The following is a 24,114-nucleotide window of genomic DNA, read 5'->3' on the forward strand; positions in this document are numbered from 1 at the left end:
ATTTTGTCAATTTACCAAACCGTGAAAAGATCCCTGTAAGAAATTGGAATCGAGCTCTGTTCGTACCATCCTGAACTAGGATAATGTCCGGTGTGTTTATACCACATTTTTTAAAAAATATGATAAAAATAAATTAGATTTAATTTCATGTCTTAGTTCTTTGTTATAGTTGATAGTTTAAACGCCTCTTTAAGTGTAAGACTTAGGAACCCGGTCTATTACATTACAAACTATGGCCCCTCCTCTTCGGGAAAACAATTGACTGTTCCTAGATGTCGATGAAATATTTGTATAACATCAATAGAAAATGGAGACAGTTACTTTTTCATAAAAATTTGCGCAAATGATAATTTGGTAATTATCTCACTTTCAGTCTACATGATAGTTATAAACTTCTTTTATTTTTACACACGTGTTAATTCCTCCTTCCTATAAATAGTAATCAAATAGAATAAAAGACATATTTTATTCATTCAAAATACAAGGTGTACACCTGCATTGAAACAATATAATTCATAAATAAGCATACAAATGTGTGTTCCAATGTAAGTTTAATTTCAATATCAAGGTGAGTGCAGTGTCTTCTTCTACACTGTATTCTTTGAACGCATTACCGTTGAAACGGACATCATGAATGTAGTCAACGATTTCAAATAAAACAACATTCACATAGGACTCATTATATTTAACCTATGTATGCCTAGTGGACTCTCCCATCCTTCTAAATTGGGTTTATTTATTTCCAAAATTAGTGGTGTCTAGTCCATTTATTTCTATGTTTAGACTATTTCTTACAGAAATTCCTTTAAGCAAACAGCGCAGACCCTGATGAGACGCCGCATCATGCGGCGTCTCATCTGGGTTTACGCTGTTTGCCAAGGCCTTTTTTTCTAGACGCTATGCATTAATGGGTTAAGGTTGCAATAATAGTTACGCAATACCCGCAATATTTTTTTCCTTATATCTGATAACCGGAAGTTTAGTTGTAGAAAGCTCTCATTTGGTCAAAACATCCGTGTTGAAACAACATGGCGTATGCAGTCAATAGCTTGGTGGGGATTTTGTTAGCTGTTTGTAAGTGTTTTTTATTTACAAAGATAATTCTATAATTATTATTGAAATGCATGTGTATTTTGAATCTTTTATTGAAAAGATATTATTCGAATTATTTCATTAATATAAGTATACAACCAAGAATTACAACCATTCATACTTATTATTTACAAAACGAAAAAACTGTATGCCGTGTTATTTTTGAAAATCACAAAACAACATAACAGCCTAACATTAAAACAAAGAATTTAATTAAAACAAGAGGGCCAAGATGGCCCTAGATCGCTCACCTTTTTTTTTACAAGGCCTTGTTTATTGCTTAGTTGAAAATTCAGTACTCTAGAGCATATTAGATTGGTTCTCTTCTGGTTACTTTTACAGTGTGAGCATATGATTAATTATTATGAGTACTGTCTATTTGCATGTTGTTTTTTTTGCATGCACAAATTTGCAAGTAATGCTAATTCTACAAGTTTTTTTAGGATTTGGACCTCCTGACCAAGATTTTGACCCCACATGACCCAATGTAAAACTTTGCATATATATCACCAAGAAAACATCCTGGTCAAGTATCATCATTATTGTACCAAAACTATGGCTTCTAGTGCGTTTACAATGTATAATTGGGACAAATCTTCTGACCAAGTTTCATGAAGATTGGACAAGAAATGTGCCCTCTAGAGTGTTTACAAGGTTTCTCTATAGCCTAATAAGGAAAACTGCCCCGCCCACTGGCGACCATGTTTTTCAAAGAACCGCAACCACTTTTGAACTCAACCAAAATATCATTAAGACAACCATTTTGACTAAGTTACATGAAGATTGGGCATGAAATGTGACTTCTACAGTGTTTACAATGTTTTTTTTTACCCAGTGACCTAGTTTTTAACCCGGTATAACCCAGTTTAGAACTCGACCAAGATATTATTGGAATAAAGCTTCTGACCAAGTTTTATGAAGATCGGACAAGAAATGTGGCCTCTAGAGTGTTTATAAGGTTTCTCAATAGCCAAATAAGGAAAATTGCCCCGCCCATTGGCGGCCATGTTTTTCAACGGACCGGAACCAGTTTTGAACTCAACCAAGATATCATTAAGACAAACATTTTGACTCAGTTACATGAAGATTGTGCATGAAATGTGACTTTAACAGTGTTTACAAGTTTTTTTTTTTTACCTAGTGACCTAGTTTTTGACCCGGCACGACCCAGTTTCGAACTCGACCGAGATTTCATTGGGACAAAGCTTCTGACCAAGTTTCATGAAGATCGGACAAGAAATGTGGCCTCTCGAGTGTTTACGAACAAATGTGAACGGACGGACGGACGACGCACAAAGACCAGACAAAAAGCTCACCTGAGCAATCACGTGAGCTAAAAAAAACACACAAATCGCTCATTAAGTGTAAGATCTCGTTATCTTTTCTTTCAATTAATTAGTTCATTATTCGATCTCTTAATTCGTTAACTGTGTATCGATCAAGCATTTTTAATCGCGTCGATTAAAAAAAAAATGAAATGGCGTCCATCGTGTATTTACAGGTGGATAAGCAAATTAAGTATTGTTCTTTAAGCAGGTTGTAACTCGATGGTTTGTTAAAGTGTATACTGTCCATGCAAAAATGAAGATCCATGTACGCAATCTCTGCGCAGAGATTTGACTGGAACCAGCATAGCTGGATCAAAACGCTGCATTCATAACCAGTCACGCGATGATAGCCTAGCCACGTGTTCAATAATTTTACAGTTGCTATTTTTACTTGTTGAATAAAGGTTTTTTATTCTTAAGTATGAACCTAAATTTATACACTAGTTTCAAAATATGAAATAAAAATGATACTACTTTTCCTAATATAATATTTAAACTAAAACATAAAATCCTACGAAATGTTGTTAGATTTTTTGTGATGGCAGAGATTGTATGTGAGAGCAAGAAACGACAACTCTGCTTTGAGATTGTCATGCACGCTTAGCGCTAACACGTTACGCTCATGGCAACCATTTTAGATTTTTGCTTTCCCCAGGTATCCAGGCGACCCGTGTTGGAGCAGGAGAGACATGTTACTACACCAACAGTATCGGCAAGGTCATAAGGTTGTACTGCCAATACAGCGACTGTTGTGGTGTTAACAATTATAGGTACTGCTGCCACACCAGGTACGAAACAAACAGTTTATTGCATATATTAGGATTGACCATCATTAATCTTAAAGTGTAAACAATATGATCAATGTTAGATCATTAATTCCAGTATGTAGTATACAGTATGGAGTATTTAAGATCTTGTGTAATAAAGACCCATTATAACATATAATCCTTAGCATGACGAAGGGTTGAAATATAGTTTCAGAACACATGTGTTTCTTAAATAAAGCTGTGAAAATAATAATGACATTTACATTCCAAATGAATCAGAACATGTATAACATTGTTCTTGCCAAGAAACATATATAGAAATATTTGAGCATCGCTCGCGGAAACTGGGCTAAATCCATGTGCAAAAAGTGTCGTTCCATACTAGCTTGCGCAGTCCGCACAGGCTAATCAGGGACGACATTTCTCGCTTTGATTGAATTTTCGCTAAGAAGAGACTTCCCTTACACGAAAAAAGCATCAAAGCGGAAATTGGGCCCCTGATTAGACTGTACGGACTGAACATGCTAGTCTGGGATGACAATTTAGGCACATGCATTAAGTTCAGTTTTTCACAGAACACTGATCATATGTATTTTATATAAGGATTCTATTGCTCCTGAATTATAAATAATATTTAAGAGAACGGCAGTTTGCTATTACAGTACCTGCGACAAATAGTTTAGAACAATCAACATAATTGCTTACAGTGTTCAACTGTATCACATAATTGTAAAACAGCAGCAATAATTATTCGTGTCCCCATATTTCAGCCACACAGCAGTGATTGTTGGTGGCGTGTTGGGCTTCCTTTTTCTGGTGGGCATTGCGGCTTGCATAGTTTCCTGCTGTTTCTGTGCCTGTTGTCCGATCTACCAGAACAGAGTACGGTCAAGGGGCGTTGTCATAACAACAACAGGAACACACACAGGTAAGCTTGGTAGTTTTTTTATAAGTGTGTGGCGAGAAACCCTCACACAATTTATATATATATTATTTGTTTTAAACTGTGGTCGCTTATGTTTGTTTGCAAAATATATATAGCTTATAAGTAGCCTGCGCAAGACGTCAGAAGGCGCATGCACATATGATATCAATAAAATGTATGTCTTTAAAGAAAAGTGCAGGCTTTCATGTGATCGGCTTTATTTATACATATGTGACTTCAAATGTAATTAAAATAAGATTAATTAAAAGAATGGATCTTATTATAAAAAACATTATATATAGAGCTCTCTTTCGCTACAGTGCCTACAAATTACAACACCATCAATTGGACTACCCAGCCAACCGCCGGTCCGTACATGGGACAACCACCGAAATATCAGTACTAACCCGCCATCACTTATAATTAAAAAAATAGAATATTTGTTTCCAGCTGTAAACTACTATCACATATGTATGTGCTGAGTATTAATAAAGTGTAAACTCTCAAACGAAAGATTTCAACTGAATTAAAACAGCAAATGTGGACAAAACTCATAACCTGCATAGTCATTTAAAACTGTTAACCAAATACTTATATCAATATTTTTTTATTTAAATTAATAATTTTGCGACGTATTGATATAATACATACATGAATTAATTAATGAATGTATGAGTGAGTTAATGAGTGAAAGATTGAGCTAGTGAGTAAGTGAGTGAGGGAGGGAGGGAGTGAACTAACGAACGAACGAACGAACAAGTATTTCATATAATTAACACTACGTATATACGTATAGCTGCATAAACATGTATTATATCATATCTCCTATCAATGATAGTATAACTAAGATATGCTGTATAAGCTTATTTTGATCACTTTGACTTTTTATACTCTTTTATTATTATGAGGCTGTTTTGAATTACGGTTTTAATAAAACTTGCGTTGATTTAATAGTGTTGCATTCTATACATAGATGGTGACGTCACTACGTTATTGTCACCTCTATACTAAGACGCATCACATTCCCCTGGTTTTGGGAATTATGCTTCCGCCAAAGAAGTTCTGCGTAGGAATGAAAATATTAATTATAAAAGAAAAATCGTTTTTTTATTGTGTGTATAAAACGAACTGTTGTTTAAAGAAATGTTATTTAATTATGTTTGTGGTTTTGAATCTCTATTGAGACTAATAGCGATTATCAGAAGCACGATTACCTGACCATCTTACGCTTTCACTTTTCACTCGTAAAAGAAGTGCTACCCACAATTCCTTTCGCGTTAGTACACAGGCTCATTTGAAACGACAGCTTCGGCCTCAACTTGATTTTCGCTTAGAAGTTACTTTCTTTAAACGAAGAAAACCATATCCGCAGAAAGTGTCGTCCTTAAAAGGTCTGCGTGGACTGCACAGGCTAATCTGTCACGACTCGTATGAATGAAGCCTAGTTTTCCCCGAAGGAGGAAAATTTAAACCACAACATTTCGTGATTGTGTGTGAGTGAGAAGAGGGTCTACAATGCAAACTTCAAATACAAAGCCAGCATAAACAGCAATTCCTGAATTAATCATCATATATTTAATTGAAATAAAATATAACCATGCTGAGTATGGTTTTGACTGGATACGGTATTGCTTTTTTCCCGATCGGCTGAGGTTAAAACACTGACCAAAAGTAAACGGGATCAATTTTGTGACTGGTTTAACAATGTTTTAAATTGATGACATTGGATTTAGCCCAGTGAAGTGGAGTGAAACCATTTTAGTTCATATTTCACATACTAAAAACACAAATGTATTATTATTAGTTACACTGTTAGTAAACTTATGGTGTATGGGATATACACCCTCGTTCAAGTATGGTATGACAGTAATGAGGGTGTATATCCCATACATCATAAGTTTCTAACTGTGTAACGATTATATCTCAACGGACTACTCGATTTCTCGGGGTGAATGGAAAATACACCATGGGCACGTGACCGCTCAATCGTATTAGGTCATTTTGTAGGAGGTGAGATATAGATCTATACATTTGTGTTTTTAGTATGTGAACTATGAACTAAAATGGTTTCACTCCAATGCGCAAACCATATTTTAAACGAATACGTATGTCCTTCGTCAATAAGCTTTTCTTAAAGAAGATAAAATAGATACGTATCTACATAAAGTCTACTAGACCATTGCTCCAGATCGCACGTCTGACGTGGACCACTCAATCCGATGTTGAATGAGTAAGGGTACTTTACAATGAAGCGGATTTGCTTTCTAAAAGTCACGCGGTCGTTTTGTTGCCATTACAATACAATGTTTTATGTTATTTAAACTATAAATTTGGCAAATTAAGTGTACTTATTCCTGATGTTGTACTTTAATAGATATCAATTGTCATGTGACACAGAACTGTCTTTGGCGTTCGTTAAAAGTCTTACTTCATAAATGATTGTGGTTTGTAGAAAAACATAGCAGCCAAGGGACGGGGCAAAATTTTCCTCAAATGACAAAAGTGAAACCTTGTGAACAAACTAGACGACGCATTTTAGTTCAATCTTTATGAAACTAAGTAAGAAAATTGTGTCTAATGATAGTTTAAAATGGCTGTAGCTCTTCGAAAAATATTGCCACCAAGGGACGGGGCAGTTGTTCTTATATGACTATAGTAAAATATTGTTAACGCTATATCGGCTACATTTATTTTCTAATCGTCATGAAACTGTCATGTCAAAATATTTGGCATATTCAAATCTTGGCTGAGTTTGCAATGAGTCAAGAGCGGTAATCAACTAGGTTACTAGGTTTAAACAAACAACTCTAAAAGTCGCATTGCAAGTCAAATCTTCCTGAAACTTGGTCAGAACATTTACCTCAGCTGATGTCAAAACTAAAAATGTCCCTCAAACATAAACATGTATGCTTCCTAAAGTTCTTTTGGGTATCATTTGAGCGCATATGGTTCAATGTGAGGTCATGTCGACTGGAGCATATTTTTTACAAGGGAAGTAACAAGGGTAAAATGGCTTTTTGTTTCACGTTAAACAGTCTACATTTTTTTTCAACAAACGTGTTATTTCCATAAAATTATGATGAGAACAAAATAAAACACACTTGTTGTTATGATCAATAGTCAACTTCTACCTTGGTTTTTGCAACAGTTCAAAAATAAAATACCAGAGAAAAATAACACAATATTATTAACCTTTGATTTAAGCATAAACGTCACGTTCTATTAGTAATGTCAATGTGGACATAATGGCTGGCGCACGGTTATCTGCGTAATAAAATTGAGAAACACATTTGAGCCTAGTTTTTTTTTTGGGGGGGGGGGGGGGGGGTTGGAAACGGGACTCAATTCTTGTGCGTAAAGTGTCGTTCCAGATTAGTCGGTGCCAGGATTGATCATGGACGGCAAATTTCGCTTTCATGGATTTTGTCGTTTAAACTTAGTCTCTTCTTAACAAACAACCTGTTGTTAGGGAAAGTAAAGGTCCTGATTAGCCTGTGTGAAGTGCATAGGCTTATCTGGGACGACACTTAACGAAAATGCATTAAGCCCGTTTTTTCAGACAGGGGCTTATCTATATGAGTCGTGTTCTGAGAAAACTGGGCATAATGCATGTGCGTAATGTGTCGTCCCAGATTAGCCTGTGCAATCAACGGCACTTTACGCACATGCATTATGCCCAGTTTTCTCAGAACGCGACTCATATTGACCATCCATGCGTATTTCATCTTGATTATTAGGATCATAATGTAATACTTATGGGCTGTGCTAAGTGAATATGGTTTTTTATGCATATGCGAAAAGTTTCGTCCCATATTAACCTGAACCATATAATTCGGACATGGACTTCACAGGCTATTAAGGGACGACCGTTTCCGCCTAAACAAGACCTTAGCTAAGAAGAGACTTTGTTGAAACGAAAAATATCATAACAGCGGAAAGTGTCGTCCCTGATAAGCCTGTGCGCACTGCATTAAACCCCTTTTCACAGAAAAAAGTCCATATATTATAAACTTATATTGTCAAATTGCGAAAACACATTCGAAGTTATAGCCGTACAAATGACTGTTTAAGATAACAACACACGTGCAAATATTTTATGTGTTTGTGTAGTTCAAATCAAAGTCAACACTTGTATAGTGACAGGGATGGGTACGTGAAAACATGTTAAAGAAATAACGTCTTTTTTTAAACTAGTACAAACGCATTTAACCCCACGGTAGAGGTGTAAAAGTAGTTCAACAGGACGTATGATTCAGTAGTTCCTTTTTAATAAGGGCTATTGTCATCTTCCGCATAGCCGGCCGGTTGCTCACCGTATGGCTCAGTGTCGTCGCCTGCGTAACCAGCTGGTTGCCCACCATACGGTTCCGAATCATGGCCATAAGGGGCATTGTCGCCTCCGTGGGGTCCAACCATACCTGCGGGGTCGTAGTAACCCCTGTACGGCCCTGTGTCATTGTACGGCTCGTTGTTACCAGAAAATGGCGCAATGTCAGGAGTGTATGGTGCCACGTCCGGTTGAGGGTAATATGGTTCCATGTCTGGTTGTGAGTTGTAGGGTTCCGTGTTTGGGTTGTAGGGTTCCGTGTTTGGGTTGTAGGGTTCCGTGTTTGGGTTGTAGGGTTCCGTGTTTGGGTTGTACGGCTCCGTGTTTGGGTTGTACGGTTGAATATCTGGATTGAAGTATGGGTCGACCCGTCCAGCAGGATAGAACGGTTGAACATCTGGCACCACATGTACCACATGCGGCTCGGTGTCGTCAGGGTAATACGGCTCTACATTGACTTCAACTCGCCCGGCTGGTGGTTGGTTTCCCATATCTACAAGACGCGCCAAAAATGGTCACCCACAGGTAGAATGGAAAAGCGCACAAGCAAAATCGATGCGAAATTATGGCCTTTCAATCGTCGCCAATTGCAAACTATGTATAGGATTATTTCTTTTTGCATAAACCGCTCGTTAAAATGCACTTTTTGAATTTACTGCGCCATACCTCTATGTCTTCCTGAGAAAAAAACACTATTTCAGAATAAGATGCTGTTAAATGTGTACCTGTATCCCAGGGGTAAGCCGGGGTCACCACTACCACGTTGGTATCCCCAGTTGAACCGTACGGGTAGGAATAATCTGCCATGAATAACCTAGTTACTATTATTCACAGAAGCATTCATAACATGGTTTTCTAGTAGAAATAATCCCACTTACATGTTATTAAACCACGAAACATTGAAAAATAAAAGAGATATTTCTAATTCGTAGAAATAAGTAAACGGTTTTGTTTAAGGTATGTCTAAAGTGCCTCTCAGTTATTGATAACAGCAAAAGATATTTAAAAAAAGACAAAAATAAGTTGCTCCAGTTGCTTTCAGATTCCGATCGGAATCTTTTGACACCATTTCTTCTCGGTCATGCACATGCAGAATTATCTATTTCATCGGTAATCGTAACATACGCATAATACTCTCGATGTCAACAGATCAAAGTAAATTAACAAATTTAATGTGAAGAACATGACTATGTCTTAGTGCTATTTATAGTATATACCCTGCCCGCACCGCTATTGATAGAACACGACTCTGTCCATATTGCTATGTATAGAACATGATTCTGCCAATATTGCGATTTATAGAGCATGACTCTGTCCGTAGTGCTTTTTATAGGAGATGACTCTGTCCGAAGTGCGATTTCTAGTACATGACTATGTCGTAGTGCTATTTGTATTATATTACCCTGCCCGCAGCACTATTGATAGAACACGACTCTGTCCATATTGCGATGTATAGAACATGATTCTGTCCGTATTGCGATCTATAGAACATGATTCTGTCCGTAGTGCTTTTTATAGGACTTGACTCTTATGAACATTCTATGTCGTAGTGCTATTTATAGTATATTACCCTGCCCGCAGCGCTATTGATAGAACACGACTCTGTCCATACTGCGATTTATAGAACATGATTCTGTCCATATTCTGTCCGTTGTGCTATTTTTAGTACATGACAATGTCCGAGGTGCGATTTTTGGTAAATTACTTTGTCGACGTGCGATTTATAGTAACAGACTCTGTCCGTAACGCTATTTATAGTGCACGACTCTATGACTCTGTCCTTAGTTATATTATAAATAGAACATGACTTTGTCCTTAGAGCTATTTCCTTGAATTTATTACAATATTCCGTTATTTTCTGAATATATGTTTATTATATGTAATTTCGAATTCGTCCATCATATCATTATTATAATACGCTAATCCAAATTTCCATACCTGTTTTGATAAGATCGTAACTATGACGACGTCGTACAGCGCAACAGTGTATTATTACGGCTATTACGGCAACAACAAATATGAAGCTGAAAACACCAGCAATTGCAATCCACGCGAGATCCCTGAAATAGATGAGACAGAGGTGTATAAACATAAAACAGTACAAGTTTAATAATACGCTCGTCTAACGTAAACTAATGTAAACACAAACATTCCAGCCAACTGCTAGCACGAAATTTAAATGCACACCAAGTATAAAATCAATCAATAAATATTGCATTGGAAATGTGTAATGTTGCAGAGTCCGATGAAGAGGGAAAACATGATTTGTAAACGAGCCTCAATCTGGGAAAACGGGTCTTTATGCATATCCGTAAAGTTTGGTCCCATATGTGCCTGTGCAGTTCCACACATGGCTAGTCTCGAGCGACACTTTACCCACCAGACTTGCCTGTGCAGTTCACACATGGCCAGTCTGGGGAGACACTTTACCCACCAGACTTGCCTGTGCAGTTCACACATGGCCAGTCTGGGGAGACACTTTACCCACCAGACTTGCCTGTGCAGTTCACACATGGCCAGTCTCGAGCGACACTTTACCCACCAGACTTGTCTGTGCAGTCCACACATGGCTAGTCTGGGGTGACACTTTACCCACCAGACTTGCCTGTGCAGTTCACACATGGCTAGTCTCGAGCGACACTTTACCCACAAGACTTGCCTGTGCAGTACACACATGGCTATTCTCGAGCGACACTTTACCCACCAGACTTGCCTGTGCAGTCCACACATGGCCAGTCTCGAGCGACACTTTACCCACCAGACTTGCCTGTGCAGTCCACACATGGCTAGTCTGGGGCGACACTTAACCCACCAGACTTGCCTGTGCAGTTCACACATGGCCAGTCTCGAGCGACACTTTACCCACCAGACTTGCCTGTGCAATTCACACATGACCAGTCTCGAGCGACACTTTACCCACCAGACTTGCCTGTGCAGTTCACACATGGCCAGTCTCGAGCGACACTTTACCCACCAGACTTGCCTGTGCAGTTCACACATGGCCCGTCTGGGGAGACACTTAACCCACCAGACTTGCCTGTGCAGTTCACACATGGCCAGTCTGGGGAAACACTTTACCCACCAGACTTGCCTGTGCAGTTCACACATGGCTAGTCTCGAGCGACACTTTACCCAACAGACTTGCCTGTGCAGTCCACACATGGCCAGTCTCGAGCGACACTTTACCCACCGGACTTGCCTGTGCAGTTCACACATGGCCAGTCTGGGGAGACACTTTACCCACCAGACTTGCCTGTGCAGTCCACACATGGCTAGTCTCGAGCGACACTTTACCCACCAGACTTGCCTGTGCAGTTCACACATAGCGAGTCTGGAGCGACACTTCACCCACCAGACTTGCCTGTGCAGTTCACACATGGCCAGTCTGGGGAGACCCTTTACCCACCAGACTTGCCTGTGAAGTCCACACATGACTAGTTTCGAGCGACACTTTACCCACCAGACTTGCCTGTGCAGTCCACACATGGCTAGTCTGGGGTGACACTTTACCCACCAGACTTGCCTGTGCAGTTCAGACATGGCCAGTCTGGGGCGACACTTTACCCACCAGACTTGCCTGTGCAGTCCACACATGGCTAGTCTCGAGCGACACTTTACCCCCCAGACTTGCCTGTGCAGTTCACACATGGCCAGTCTGGGGAGACACTTTACCCACCAGACTTGCCTGTGCAGTTTACACATGGCCAGTCTGGGGAGACACTTAACCCACCAGACTTGCCTGTGCAGTCCACACATGGCCAGTCTGGGGCGACACTTTACCCACCAGACTTGCCTGTGCAGTCCACACATGGCCAGTCTGTGGAGACACTTTACCCACTGCCTGTGCAGTTCACACATGGCTAGTCTCGAGCGACACTTTACCTACCAGACTTGCATGTGCAGTTCACACATGGCCAGTCTGGGGCGACACTTTACCCACCAGACTTGCCTGTGCAGTCCACACATGGCTAATCTCGAGCGACACTTTACCCTGCAGACTTGCCTGTGCAGTTCACACATGGCCAGTCTGGGGAGACACTTTACCCACCAGACTAGCCTGTGCAGTCCACACATGGCTAGTCTCCAGCGACACTTTACCCACCAGACTTGCCTGTGCAGTTCACACATGGCCAGTCTGGGGCGCCACTTCATCCACCAGACTTGACTGTGCAGTTCACACATGGCCAGTCTGGGGAGACATTTTACCCACCAGACTTGCCTGTGCAGTCCACACATGGCTAGTCTCGAGCGACACTTTACCCACCAGACTTGCCTGTGCAGTTCACACATGTCCAGTCTGGGGAGACACTTTACCCACCAGACTTTCCTGAGCAGTCCACACATGGCCAGTCTGGGGCGACACTTTACCCACCAGCCTTGCCTGTGTAGTCCACACATGGCCAGTCTGGGGAGACACTTTACCCACCAGACTTGCCTGTGCAGTCCACACATGGCCAGTCTCGAGCGACACTTTACCCACCAGACTTGCCTGTGTAGTTCACACATGGCCAGTCTGGGGCGACACTTTACCCACCAGACTTGCCTGTGCAGTCCACACATGGCTAGTCTCGAGCGACACTTTACCCACCAGACTTGCCTGTGCAGTTCACACATGGCCAGTCTGAGGAGACACTTTACCCACCAGACTTGCCTGTGCAGTTCACACATGGCTAGTCTCGAGCGACACTTTACTCACCAGACTTGCCTGTGCAGTCCACACATGGCCAGTCTGGGGAGATACTTTACCCACCAGACTTGCCTGTGCAGTCCACACATGGCCAGTCTCGAGCGACACTTTACCCACCAGACTTGCCTGTGCAGTTCACACATGTCCAGTCTGGGGAGACACTTTACCCACCAGACTTTCCTGTGCAGTCCACACTTGGCCAGTCTGGGGCGACACTTTACACACCAGCCTTGCCTGTGCAGTCCACACATGGCCAGTCTGGGGAGACACTTTACCCACCAGACTTGCCTGTGCAGTCCACACATGGCCAGTCTCGAGCGACACTTTACCCACCAGACTTGCCTGTGTAGTTCACACATGGCCAGTCTGGGGCGACACTTTACCCACCAGACTTGCCTGTGCAGTCCACGCATGGCTAGTCTCGAGCGACACTTTACCCACCAGACTTGCCTGTGCAGTTCACACATGGCCAGTCTGAGGAGACACTTTACCCACCAGACTTGCCTGTGCAGTTCACACATGGCTAGTCTCGAGCGACACTTTACCCACCAGACTTGCCTGTGCAGTTCACACATGGCTAGTCTCGAGCGACACTTTACCCACCAGACTTGCCTGTGCAGTCCACACATGGCCAGTCTGGGGAGATACTTTACCCACCAGACTTGCCTGTGCAGTCCACACATGGCTAGTCTGGGGAGACACTTAACCAACATTCATTAGGCCCCATTTTCCCAGAGTGCGGCGCAAATACAAAAAGCATCCCATAACAAAACTGGTGTGTGCATGCCTGTGACCTGACTGGGGATACAAACATAGCTCACTTGGGTCCACAACACAAGTCCTGGTGCGGAGTATCACAGCAGGCAACCTTGCATGTCTTGGTCCGGTGTTGGCCGAGGGAATCAATGTAGGTGCAGTTTACATCAGCGAGAACTGAAGCCAATCAGTTAACCCTCTCCCACTTAGATACATATTTTGACGTGTTTGTAGTCTCTCAGAAAGTTATATCTAATTGAAGACCTTTGTTTCTTGATATAAGTCTTAAAGGCTTCATTTCCAATCTTAGATACTAATGAGCAGCAAACAGCATAAAACCTGACCTGACTGCGAGTCACTGGCAGGCTGTTCTGGTTTTATGCTTCTTGCACATAGCAAGTTTCACTTTGCCTCTGAGTGGGAAAGGGTGAAGAGAAACACAGAATATCTAAAATAACTATACATAATATGTAATACTAGAAGTTCGTGAAGATAAAAGCCTCGTTCTGGGAAACTGGGCTTAATGCATTTGCGTAAATCGTCGTCTCAGAAAAGAATTGCAGTCCGCACAGGCTAATTTGGGATTACACTTTCCGCTTGAACTGTCTTTTCGTTTAGAAGAGACTTCATTTAAACGAAAAATTCCTATCGGAAAGTCTCGTTTCTGATAAGCCAGTGCGGACTACACAGGCTAATTTGCGACGACATTTTAAGCGAACGCATGAAACCAAGTTTTCACAGAGTTCGGCTCATGTTTAAGACCAAATATCAATGATGATATGGAAAGATGTTCGTCAATATTAACTCTAGAATTCCAACCAGTAAGTCATTTTGTTGAAGTTGCAATCACCTACTAAGTTCCCATTGAAAGTTAATCTTGAAAATCACAAGCATAATAACTAGCATCGGCAGACTTATATAAAGGTCGTGCTCTGTGAAAAGAAGGTTTATGGCATGTCTTTCTCTGTATACTGCCAACCGCTCTTTCAAGTATTATAGGCATGTACGTTAAGAGTCGTCCAAGAGTAGCATTAGCAGTCCGCACAGGCTAATCAGGGACGACACTTTTCGTCTTAACTGGAATTTCGCTTAGAAGAGATTTTCTTTAAACATAAACTATCATTAAAGAGGAAAGTGTCGTCCCTGATTTGTGGACTGTACTGTCTAATCTGGGACGACACTTTACGCACATGCATTAAACCCCATTTTCACAGAGCGCGCTACATTTTTTACTTAAATTCAAATATAAATAAATCGCACCTACCGTGTTGCAAACCTAACACAACTAGAAGAAATAACTGAGCTGAGTTTAGTGTGCACATCCCATTTAGTTATAGTTGTGACGAGATATTATCTGCGTAAACATCCTGTTAGTTTCCTTTTCATGTGATCAATTTTCAAGGAAATAGACAATTATAGACTTGAATAGCCACTTATCATATGATGCTTATTCTTATTTGTTTTACAACTGGGGAATTACCACTTACTCATATACTGAATGTATGTGAACGAATGAAGTATTTGTTTAATCGTTAAAACAATGTAACGCTAAAGTGATTTGCAAATATGTAGTGCAGTTTTCACTGCAATTTTTGTCATTAAAGTCACTTGAGAGCACTTTAAGTTTTAATTCGATTAGTTCGATGTTCAAACAGCAAACATATACGAGAAAAGGGAAATTATCATTTGACCAGAATTATCTTAAAAGAAGATACGCGGCGTCTTAAATTGTTATTGTGCACGCATGGCAGGTAAATAAAAGAGTATTCATGTGTTTACAAACAGATAGATACAAGTTTTATTTATTGAATTGTAATCAAGCCATCAACTGTACCGATATATATAGCATGTTCACGATGAATCACGGTTATATAAATAATAGAGTAAATAAGTTGTGAACGGCGAACCACTTAAACATGTCTGGTCAAAGAACGCGCTTAAATATATCTGAAATGTGAATGGATGATTCGCGTTTGGCCGGTTATGATTTATTTTTATTTCATTATAATATATTATATATGTGTTTCGTTAATAGATACACTATCAAAAGTTATTTATAATGACGATTAAGTCAACAAAATTGCCGCCAAACACCACCATTGATGTGTCTGTGACGCATCTTAGAACTGCGCACACAAAATAACATCCGCGATTTTTGATCTGTTTAATATAACGAATTATTTGTTACCAACACAAACAAATATCAACATCAACGCCGTAAATCTTCTTTTCTTGTTCATCCTTGCACATTTCATAGCGTTGTTTGCGGTTGTTATACAAAAATAGAGAAAACGTTGATATGTACCCAACTAGAATAACCAACTAGAATTAAAAGTTCGGAAGAGAGCGCACCAACATATAAACGAATAGGATTTCAAAAGCAGATTATTAATATTTACAATCAAACTCGTTCATATTCATGGGGTTGGGTCGAGCAACAGAAATGTAACTAACTAAATGGTGTATACCCGCTTTAAACATTAATTCTTACTTAAACTAATTTTCTTTCTTAACATAACATTGTTTGGAAACGACTTTTAAGAATACAAAACTAACACTTTAAAAACGACACTAGTTCGGATATTATAATTTCCAACAGCAACACATTAATATTTGATCCGTGCTCTGAGAAAAGGGGGTTTAATGCATATGCGTAAAGTGTCGTCCCAGATTAACCTGTGCGGTCCGCACAGGCTAATCAGGGACGACACTTTCCGCTTTTATTGTATTTTCTGTTCAAATGAAGTCTTTTATTAGCAAAAATCCGGTTAAGGCGGAAAGTGTCGTCCCTGGATAGCAATCTGCACAGGCTAATCTGGGACGACGCTTTACGCACATGCATTAAATCCCGTTTTCACAGAGCGCGGCTCATTTGATCAAGTGTCATATCTTACCGGTATATCTCGTTGTGACCGGACGTTTGTAAGCTCTCGTTTGGTAAAACATCCGTGTCGGAACAAAATGGCCATGTACGCAGCCCAATACTTGGCGGGGATACTTTTAACTCTTTGTAAGTGTTTAATTTACAGATTTAGAAGAATCTTTTAAGATTTGAATAATACTATTCTTTTTCTGTTTATGAGTGCTTGAAAATTCTTGCACCTGTGCTATTTTCGGTATTTCATGAAAACTAGATATGCGTGTAGTTAAATACGGTTGACACTGCATTTTACTTTTATCTGTACGATTTTTATTTTTTTTATTTTTCCGCAAAGTAAGCTAAGAAATCTTGTTGTTTTTGCTAAGAAACTGCCATGACTTTTTTGTAAAAAACAAATAACGAAACAAAATATGAATGTGCGCAAGTTCACGTTATGTTTGATAATTATGTTTTTTCTGTTTAATCCATTTATAGCAGCAATACTTATTGAGTTACGATCGACACACAATAAAAATTGTCATTAAGTTCCGGTCATGTCGAAACATGAAAAAGAAACTATTTTTTAAAAAGAACAAAAGTGTAGAGGTGCACAGGTTCACATGCTGGTTAATAGGTGTGCAATGTTTATATCTATTGCAGCAACACGACTTGGGTTATGCGTGACGCAAACATCATCCAGACGGACAGACGTAAGGACGAAACACAGGAAAATCAGGAAAATTATAAAACGATGCGCGTAATATATATGTTCAGCTTGTACGAACCCGTGACCTTCCGATCGCTAGGCAGCAGCAGCAGCACCACCGCCACCGCCGCCGCCGCCACCGCCACCGCCACCGCTACCGCCACCGCCACCACCACCACCACCACCACCACCACCACCACCACCACCACCACCACCACCACCACCACCACCACCACCACCACCACCACCACAACTACTACTTCGGCCTCGTTCAGAAGACACTGCATGTTCGTAAAGTGTCATCCCAGATAAGCCTCTGCAGTCCTCACAAGCTAATCAATGGCGACACTTTCCGTCCAGACTGGATTTCGTTTTCAAAAGACCTCCTCTAAATGAAAACTTTCATAACAGCGGAAAGTGTCATCTATGATAATCCTGTGCGGACGACACTTTATGCACATACATTAAGCCCGGTCATCCTAGAACGTGTCTCGTTTTCTTTCCCCAGTGAGCCAGCGGTCGTTGGTAGGGGCTGCAGAGACATGTCACTTTTATGACCGGGCCGGCTATTACGTCACCTTGTATTGCCCGTATAGCGGATGCTGTGGCGTGTACAACGATAGGTACTGCTGCTACACAAGGTACTTTGATTTGTCTAACAATTATATAGAGTTGCGCTCTGTAAAAAGGATGAAAAGGGTATAATGCATGTGCGTTAAGTGTCGTCCCAGATTAGCCTGTGCTGTCTGCACTTTCGACACTTTCCGCCTAAACTAGATTTTTGCAAAGAAAAGACTTTCTTAAAACGAAAAATACCATTAAAGCGGAAAGAGTCGTCTCTGATTAGCCTGTGCGGACTGAACAGACTAATCTGGGACGACACTTTACGCACATGCATTAAACCCCCTGTTCACAGAGAGCGGCCTATATGTACATCTCAAGATTAAATGTATTAAAAATACGCAATAACCGATGATTGACAATCAATATTCTTGAATTAAAAACTATTCGATCAAGGTAGATCATTCGACGCACGCTGTTAAACATGTACACATAAAGGGATATTTATTCTTAACTTATTCTTGAACCATGTGAAGTAGAACTAGTTCTAAAGGGATTACCTCTAGAAAAAGCTTTTGGTCCTGATGGACTAAATAATCGATTGCTCCTTGAAATGTTCTTAGAATTGCCTGATCCTTTGAGTACGCTCTTCAACTATTCCCTTCGCACGGGATCCTTCCTGTCAATTTGGAAAGACGCAAATGTTTGTCCAATTTTTAAATCCGTCGGCCCGAGTATGGTAAATAACTACCGTCCAATATCATTACTAAATACAATTGGAAAAGCCTTCGAAAATATAGTTTTCAAGCATACGTTCAATTACCTGTATGACTACAATATCCTAACGCCGTACCAATCGGGTTTTTTACCTCGCGATTCCACAACAAACCAATTAACGTATCTTTATAATATGTTTGCCAAAGCTGTGAATTCGGGGAAAGAGGTCAGAGTAGTCTTTTGCGATATATCAAAAGCTTTTGATAGAGTGTGGCATGACGGCCTAATTTTTAAATTAAACGAAATTGGAATATCTAACATTATGCTAACTTGGTTTAAATCGTATCTTTCCAACCGTAGACAATGAGTTGTCCTACCAGGTTCCTGTTCTTAGTGGAATGTCGTACCTGCCAGTGTCCCCCAGGGCTCTATACTAGGTCCCTTGTTATTCCTCATCTACATCAATGACATTGTTAATGACATTTGTGCAAACATTAGATTATTTGCTGATGATACCTCACTCTCAATCATTGTCGAAAATCTAACTCTTGCCGCAAACACTCTAAACGATGATCTACACACAATATCCGTCTGGGCGTCTAAATGGCTTGTAATTTTCAATCCGAACAAAACAGAATCTTTGCTTACATCTAGAAGCACACACGACCATGCTCACCCTACACTCATTATGAATAACACTCCAATTAAAGAGGTTTCTTCTCACAAACACTTAGGTGTAATTCTGACAGACTAGTATCTATTGAAATACTTCAATCAGAAATCGGTTGGGAATCTTTAGAATCTAGGCGAAATAAACACAAACTCATTATGTTTTACAAAATGAAAATTTCGCATGTTCCTGATTACCTTGATAACCTTGTTCCGCTTACAGAAGGTCAGTCTGTCCCGTACTCTTTAAGAAATAGAAGCTACATTCAAAACGTCAAGTTCCGAACATCATTCTATAAGAACACATTTCTACCCTCAACCATCGCCAGTTTCAATTCCTTGCCAAGTCATATTCAAAATGCATCATCTATTGCCGCATATAAAAATATGTTGAATACTTACACTGAACCTTCCAGTAGTCCAAAACATTTTTACCATGGGCCGCGAAATCTTCAAATTTTACATACACGTCTTCGCTCCAATTATAGTTCTCATGCTGCCCATCTTTTTTAGAAAAAAACATTAATGACTCGCCTAACTGCAATTCTTGTGACGAAATTGAAGACTGCAACCACTTTTTCTTTCATTGTGCTACGTTCAGTGTAGAACGAGGTCAGCTTATAAATAGTGTATCGCAGATATGTTCTCCATCACTATATGTTTTTCTGTTTGGTGATCCTTCGCTTTCTGTCGATGAAAATTGTATCATATTTCACCATGTTCAGCGCTTCATAAAATCAACCAAGAGATTCTAGCCGCCATCCATTTTCTTTTCTCTGCAACTCTTCTTCTCCATAAATTTCTACATGACCGTATACAACCTCGAAATCAATACTATTTTTCTGTTTATGTTTCCTCCACCCCCCCCCCATCAATTTCTATTTCTTTTCCCCTGTAAAATTGCTTGTGTTTCTTTCCATCAATGTAAGTGGACTTGTATATACGTTGCATTCTGTATTATGTTTTTTGGACTTGTAAGTTGCTTTTTGCATCTTGTATTGTCAATTTACTACGACGGCATGACATAATGTCATGCATAAATATATTATTTATCGGGAGAGGGCTCCAATAAGGTTCGCCTTTCAGCCCAATCATATGTCAATGTCATGTAACTTGTGAATATGTTACTATGTCGTAATAAATAAGTTTAAACCAAGGGATATTTGTAGTATCACCTTATCTACGTACACAAATGTTTGAATATATGTTTTGCATAAGTGTATTTGGTTGTTCCTCTATGACTTATATTCTGGAAATACAAGCCACGTTACTAAAGTGCATAAGAAATGTTATATGCACTTTGTTTTTATAAAATAACATAAATGTGATATACACTACATTACAGACAGTTCATGCGGTAGATAAGCGAGTAACAACTGAAAAAGAAACAACAACGAATTAAACATGTGTTTTAGTCAAGTATTTAAAATAAAACGACATTTGTTTTCAAATTAGGATATCGGCCTTTTGTTAAAATATTTATATATACATGTAATTTACATTTTATGTGCTCGCCATCAGTGATTTACTATAGACCTGTATACGAAGATAATTTACAGGGCAAACTGGGCCGAGAGGTCATATCGGCCCAGCAGAGCGATATCGGCCCGATAGCATCAGCTTTCTCATGGAAGCAAATCCACCGTTTCTTATTGGCTAGATTTCAGACAGCGAAAAGTATTCATATGGCTGAAAATCTATTCTTTAACTTCGATTGCACAACGCAAACATGTATCCGCCTTTTGTTCCAAAATTGTGTTTTATTAAATGGTTTTTATTTAAAAAGTTATTGCGTATATTTGAATCCAAATGTTTTTCGCACCTATACACAACCTTTAGTTATTTGTCCCCTCATATTTCAGCCACATAGGTCTTATTGTTGGTGGCGTGTTGGGCTTGCTGTTTCTGATCGGAATCTCCATAGTGTCCTGCTGTTTCTGCGCATGTTGTCCGGTCTACCAGAACAGAGTTCGATCCAGGGGCGTGTATATAACAACAGCAGGATCGAACACAGGTCAGTCTGATTGGACAGGTCTTATTTATAAACACTATTAATAAATCTTTGGCTTAAAGCATTTTCGTAAAGTGTCGTTGCAGATTAGCCTATGAAGTCCGCATAGGCTTATCATGGACAACACTTTCCTCTTTTAGTGTATTTTTCTCTAAGAGCGAGGCTCATTCAACATTTATCGAAATCACTTTATAACTCTGGAATGTATTCCTAACAGAACGTATACATATTTTACACCTCAGAGATATTGGTCCTTCTATATCTATATGACCGGTTTAAGTCTGTAAAATGCGATAGAGGAACCTACGAGTATATGGACCGGTCACTATTTTTTGTATATGGACCGTTCGGGGTTATACACCACTAACTGTGCACTGCGTTGTTCAAAGCGTTTTATTGAGCAGCATTGACACTATTTCAGCTTTAACAATAGTAAAAAAACAACGTAATTTTGAATAAACGACACGCTTACCTCAATGCCAACATTAATGCCATGTTTATAACATTAAAGTCGAAACGATATTCACTTCAATTTTCAATTCTTCCATCCCTTTATCGAAACTTATTTTAAATCACACTATTTTATTGTATTCCTATCGAAGTTTACATTATGTATGATAAACACACAATCCGAAATACGTTTTGCATTCGTTCGATGCCTTAAACAAATATCTGTTAAAAAAAAACACACCACGTCCGACATGTCCTTAACATCCAGAGAATTAAGCTCCAACTGGAATGTTTCGTCAGAGACACTACGTCACACAGTATACGTCATCGTTTGCGCATTCATTTGCTTGAAAAATAAAAGTACGGAAAGCCGGTACAACACTGTACAATGATACAGGGGACACTCTTCGGTGTAATATAAGAAACAATAAACCCCACTTCGGTCCCAATGGCATTATAGTGACCAGACAGGCAGCCCAAAACTGTATATGGACCGCAGCCTACGGCTTCGGTCCATATACGGTTTGTGGCTGCCTGGCTGGTCACTATATAATGTCATAGGGACCTCAGTGGGGTTTACTATTTCTTAATAACATTCCTTACAACAAACATTGGCGTATTGCATAACATGATTTTAAAGACGAATGTAAGAAACTGACAATATATCTATATGATTGTAAAGAAATGATATCTTAATTACTATAATTGCAGTGGCCCCAAACTACAACACCATCAGCGCGACAACTCAGACATCAAAGCCACCCACCGGTGCCTACAGGACTCAACCCCTGTCTCATCAGTCCTAACCCGTCGACATGAAGAAACAAAAATTAGAAAACGAAAGATGTCATCGGAATTGAAACAGAATATTTGGGTTAAAATCTGTTAACTGTATACTATAGTAACCCGATACTGTTGACCAAAACTATGGATGTCTGCTTTTTAAATTAATATGAATAAACGAACAAAATAACGTAGATCTGCGAATGAATGAATCTAAAGTTTCTTGAATGTTACGTATATATACATGATATATATTAGTACTATAATATAATCGATTAATTTTACCACTTTGTTAACTTTGAAAAAAAATATACTCATAATTCTAGCTACTATTATTTATTTTAATTACCTACATTTGGATTAAATAAAATAACAACGTTAAGTGCTGCTATCTATATACAGTAGCTACGCCGAGGGAGAACACTTCCACATACGTGTAAAACAGAACAGCTCGTGACTGCCAATGACTCAGAAGACTTACATCACTTCATCCTTATGCACATAATAATTTAAGAACAATGTCATAAGTCAGAAACGTGCAAGACACATGTTCATCAAGAGACCATATGAGCAATGTTCTGAGAAAACTGGGCTTAATGCATGTGCGTAAAGTGTCGTCCCAGATTAGCCTGCGAAGTCCGCACAGGCTAATCAGGGACGACACTTTCCGCTTTTATGGTATTTTTAGTTTCAAGGAAGTCCCTCCTTACCGAAAATCAAGTTAAAGCGGAAAAGTGTCGTCCTTGATTAGCCTGTGCGGACTGCACAGGCTAATCTGGGATGATACTTTACGCACATACATTATGCCCAGTTTTCTCAGAACAAGGCTCATATGATAATAGATACGCATATGCACATTGCGACCAGGCTAACACATTGAACGTTCTTCTGGGAAAATTGGGCATAATGTCGTGCTCTGTGAAAAAGGAGTTAAATGCATGTGCGTAAAGTGACGTCCCGCCTGTGCAGTCCGCATGGGCTAATCAGGGGCGACACTTTCCGCTTTCATGGTATTTTTCGTTTACAGAAAGCCTCTTCTTAGCAAAAATCAAGTCAAGGCGGAAGTGTCGTCCCTGATTACCCTGTGCGGACTGCACAGGCTAATCTAGAACGACACTTTACGCACATGCATGAAGCCCATTTTTCACACACCACGGTCCTTATTAGTAAAGTGTCGTCCCTAATCACCATGTGCAATCCGCTCAGGCTAATCTTGACCAGCACTTTTCCGCTTGCATGGATTTTTTCGTTCAAGAAAGTTTCTTAAAAACTTCAATTCAGTCTAGGCGGCAAGTTGTACCTTCAACGTTACGCGCATGCATTAAGCCCAGTTTTCACAGAACGCCGCTCAAATAATCTTGTTTGAGTTTGGGCGTGCCAATATCAGTCCTGAGAATTTTTTTACGATGTTTATTTAATTAACCCATTTATGCCTAGTGGACTCTCCCATCCTTCTAAATTGGATCAATTTATTT

The 24,114-nt window shown here is 39.7% G+C and overlaps 3 protein-coding genes across 5 annotated transcripts; 2 read left to right on the forward strand and 1 right to left on the reverse strand.

Annotated features, from left to right (window-relative positions):
• Positions 1 to 977: 977 nt before the first annotated feature.
• LOC127867608 (uncharacterized) lies at positions 978 to 5,063 on the forward strand. Its single transcript, XM_052408902.1, has 4 exons — positions 978 to 1,074; positions 3,076 to 3,208; positions 3,958 to 4,115; positions 4,433 to 5,063. The coding sequence occupies exons 1-4, from the start codon at positions 1,029 to 1,031 to the stop codon at positions 4,516 to 4,518; spliced, it is 423 nt and encodes a 140-aa protein (XP_052264862.1). The 5' UTR covers positions 978 to 1,028; the 3' UTR covers positions 4,519 to 5,063.
• Positions 5,064 to 8,113: 3,050 nt separating this feature from the next.
• LOC127859304 (uncharacterized) lies at positions 8,114 to 15,310 on the reverse strand. Of its 2 annotated transcripts, none has more exons than XM_052396571.1 (5): positions 15,147 to 15,310; positions 13,948 to 14,059; positions 10,378 to 10,499; positions 9,165 to 9,239; positions 8,114 to 8,932 (listed from the first exon to the last, which is right to left on the reverse strand). In XM_052396571.1, the coding sequence occupies exons 1-5, from the start codon at positions 15,202 to 15,204 to the stop codon at positions 8,379 to 8,381; spliced, it is 921 nt and encodes a 306-aa protein (XP_052252531.1). In that variant the 5' UTR covers positions 15,205 to 15,310; the 3' UTR covers positions 8,114 to 8,378. The 2 variants fall into 2 exon arrangements, with proteins under 2 accessions (XP_052252531.1, XP_052252542.1); XM_052396582.1 differs by having other exon boundaries at positions 13,939 to 14,059; positions 15,147 to 15,174.
• Positions 15,311 to 15,526: 216 nt separating this feature from the next.
• LOC127859316 (uncharacterized) lies at positions 15,527 to 22,923 on the forward strand. 2 transcript variants are annotated; one of them, XM_052396601.1, is made up of 4 exons: positions 15,527 to 15,633; positions 17,957 to 18,089; positions 21,258 to 21,409; positions 22,568 to 22,923. In XM_052396601.1, the coding sequence occupies exons 1-4, from the start codon at positions 15,627 to 15,629 to the stop codon at positions 22,660 to 22,662; spliced, it is 387 nt and encodes a 128-aa protein (XP_052252561.1). In that variant the 5' UTR covers positions 15,527 to 15,626; the 3' UTR covers positions 22,663 to 22,923. The 2 variants fall into 2 exon arrangements, with proteins under 2 accessions (XP_052252561.1, XP_052252550.1); XM_052396590.1 differs by lacking the exon at positions 15,527 to 15,633 and adding an exon at positions 16,787 to 16,892.
• Positions 22,924 to 24,114: the final 1,191 nt, after the last annotated feature.

The sequence above is a fragment of the Dreissena polymorpha genome, chromosome 1, assembly GCF_020536995.1.
Source record: "Dreissena polymorpha isolate Duluth1 chromosome 1, UMN_Dpol_1.0, whole genome shotgun sequence".
In the NCBI taxonomy this organism is placed as follows: domain Eukaryota; kingdom Metazoa; phylum Mollusca; class Bivalvia; order Myida; family Dreissenidae; genus Dreissena; species Dreissena polymorpha.

Excerpts from the sequence above, each read along its gene's own strand:
- LOC127867608 (XM_052408902.1), top strand. The coding sequence starts at position 1,029 with ATGGCGTATGCAGTCAATAGCTTGGTGGGGATTTTGTTAGCTGTTT. Across the intron at positions 1,075-3,075 it reads GGGGATTTTGTTAGCTGTTT|GTATCCAGGCGACCCGTGTT; the intron begins GTAAGTGTTTTT and ends TGCTTTCCCCAG. Across the intron at positions 4,116-4,432 it reads AACAACAGGAACACACACAG|TGCCTACAAATTACAACACC; the intron begins GTAAGCTTGGTA and ends CTTTCGCTACAG.
- LOC127859304 (XM_052396571.1), bottom strand. The coding sequence starts at position 15,204 with ATGTGCACACTAAACTCAGCTCAGTTATTTCTTCTAGTTGTGTTAGGT. Across the intron at positions 14,060-15,146 it reads TGTGTTAGGTTTGCAACACG|TTCTCGCTGATGTAAACTGC; the intron begins GTAGGTGCGATT and ends GATTGGCTTCAG. Across the intron at positions 8,933-9,164 it reads GGCTTACCCCTGGGATACAG|ATATGGGAAACCAACCACCA; the intron begins GTACACATTTAA and ends CGCGTCTTGTAG.
- LOC127859316 (XM_052396590.1), top strand. The coding sequence starts at position 16,844 with ATGGCCATGTACGCAGCCCAATACTTGGCGGGGATACTTTTAACTCTT. Across the intron at positions 16,893-17,956 it reads GGGGATACTTTTAACTCTTT|TGAGCCAGCGGTCGTTGGTA; the intron begins GTAAGTGTTTAA and ends TTCTTTCCCCAG. Across the intron at positions 18,090-21,257 it reads AGGTACTGCTGCTACACAAG|CCACATAGGTCTTATTGTTG; the intron begins GTACTTTGATTT and ends CTCATATTTCAG.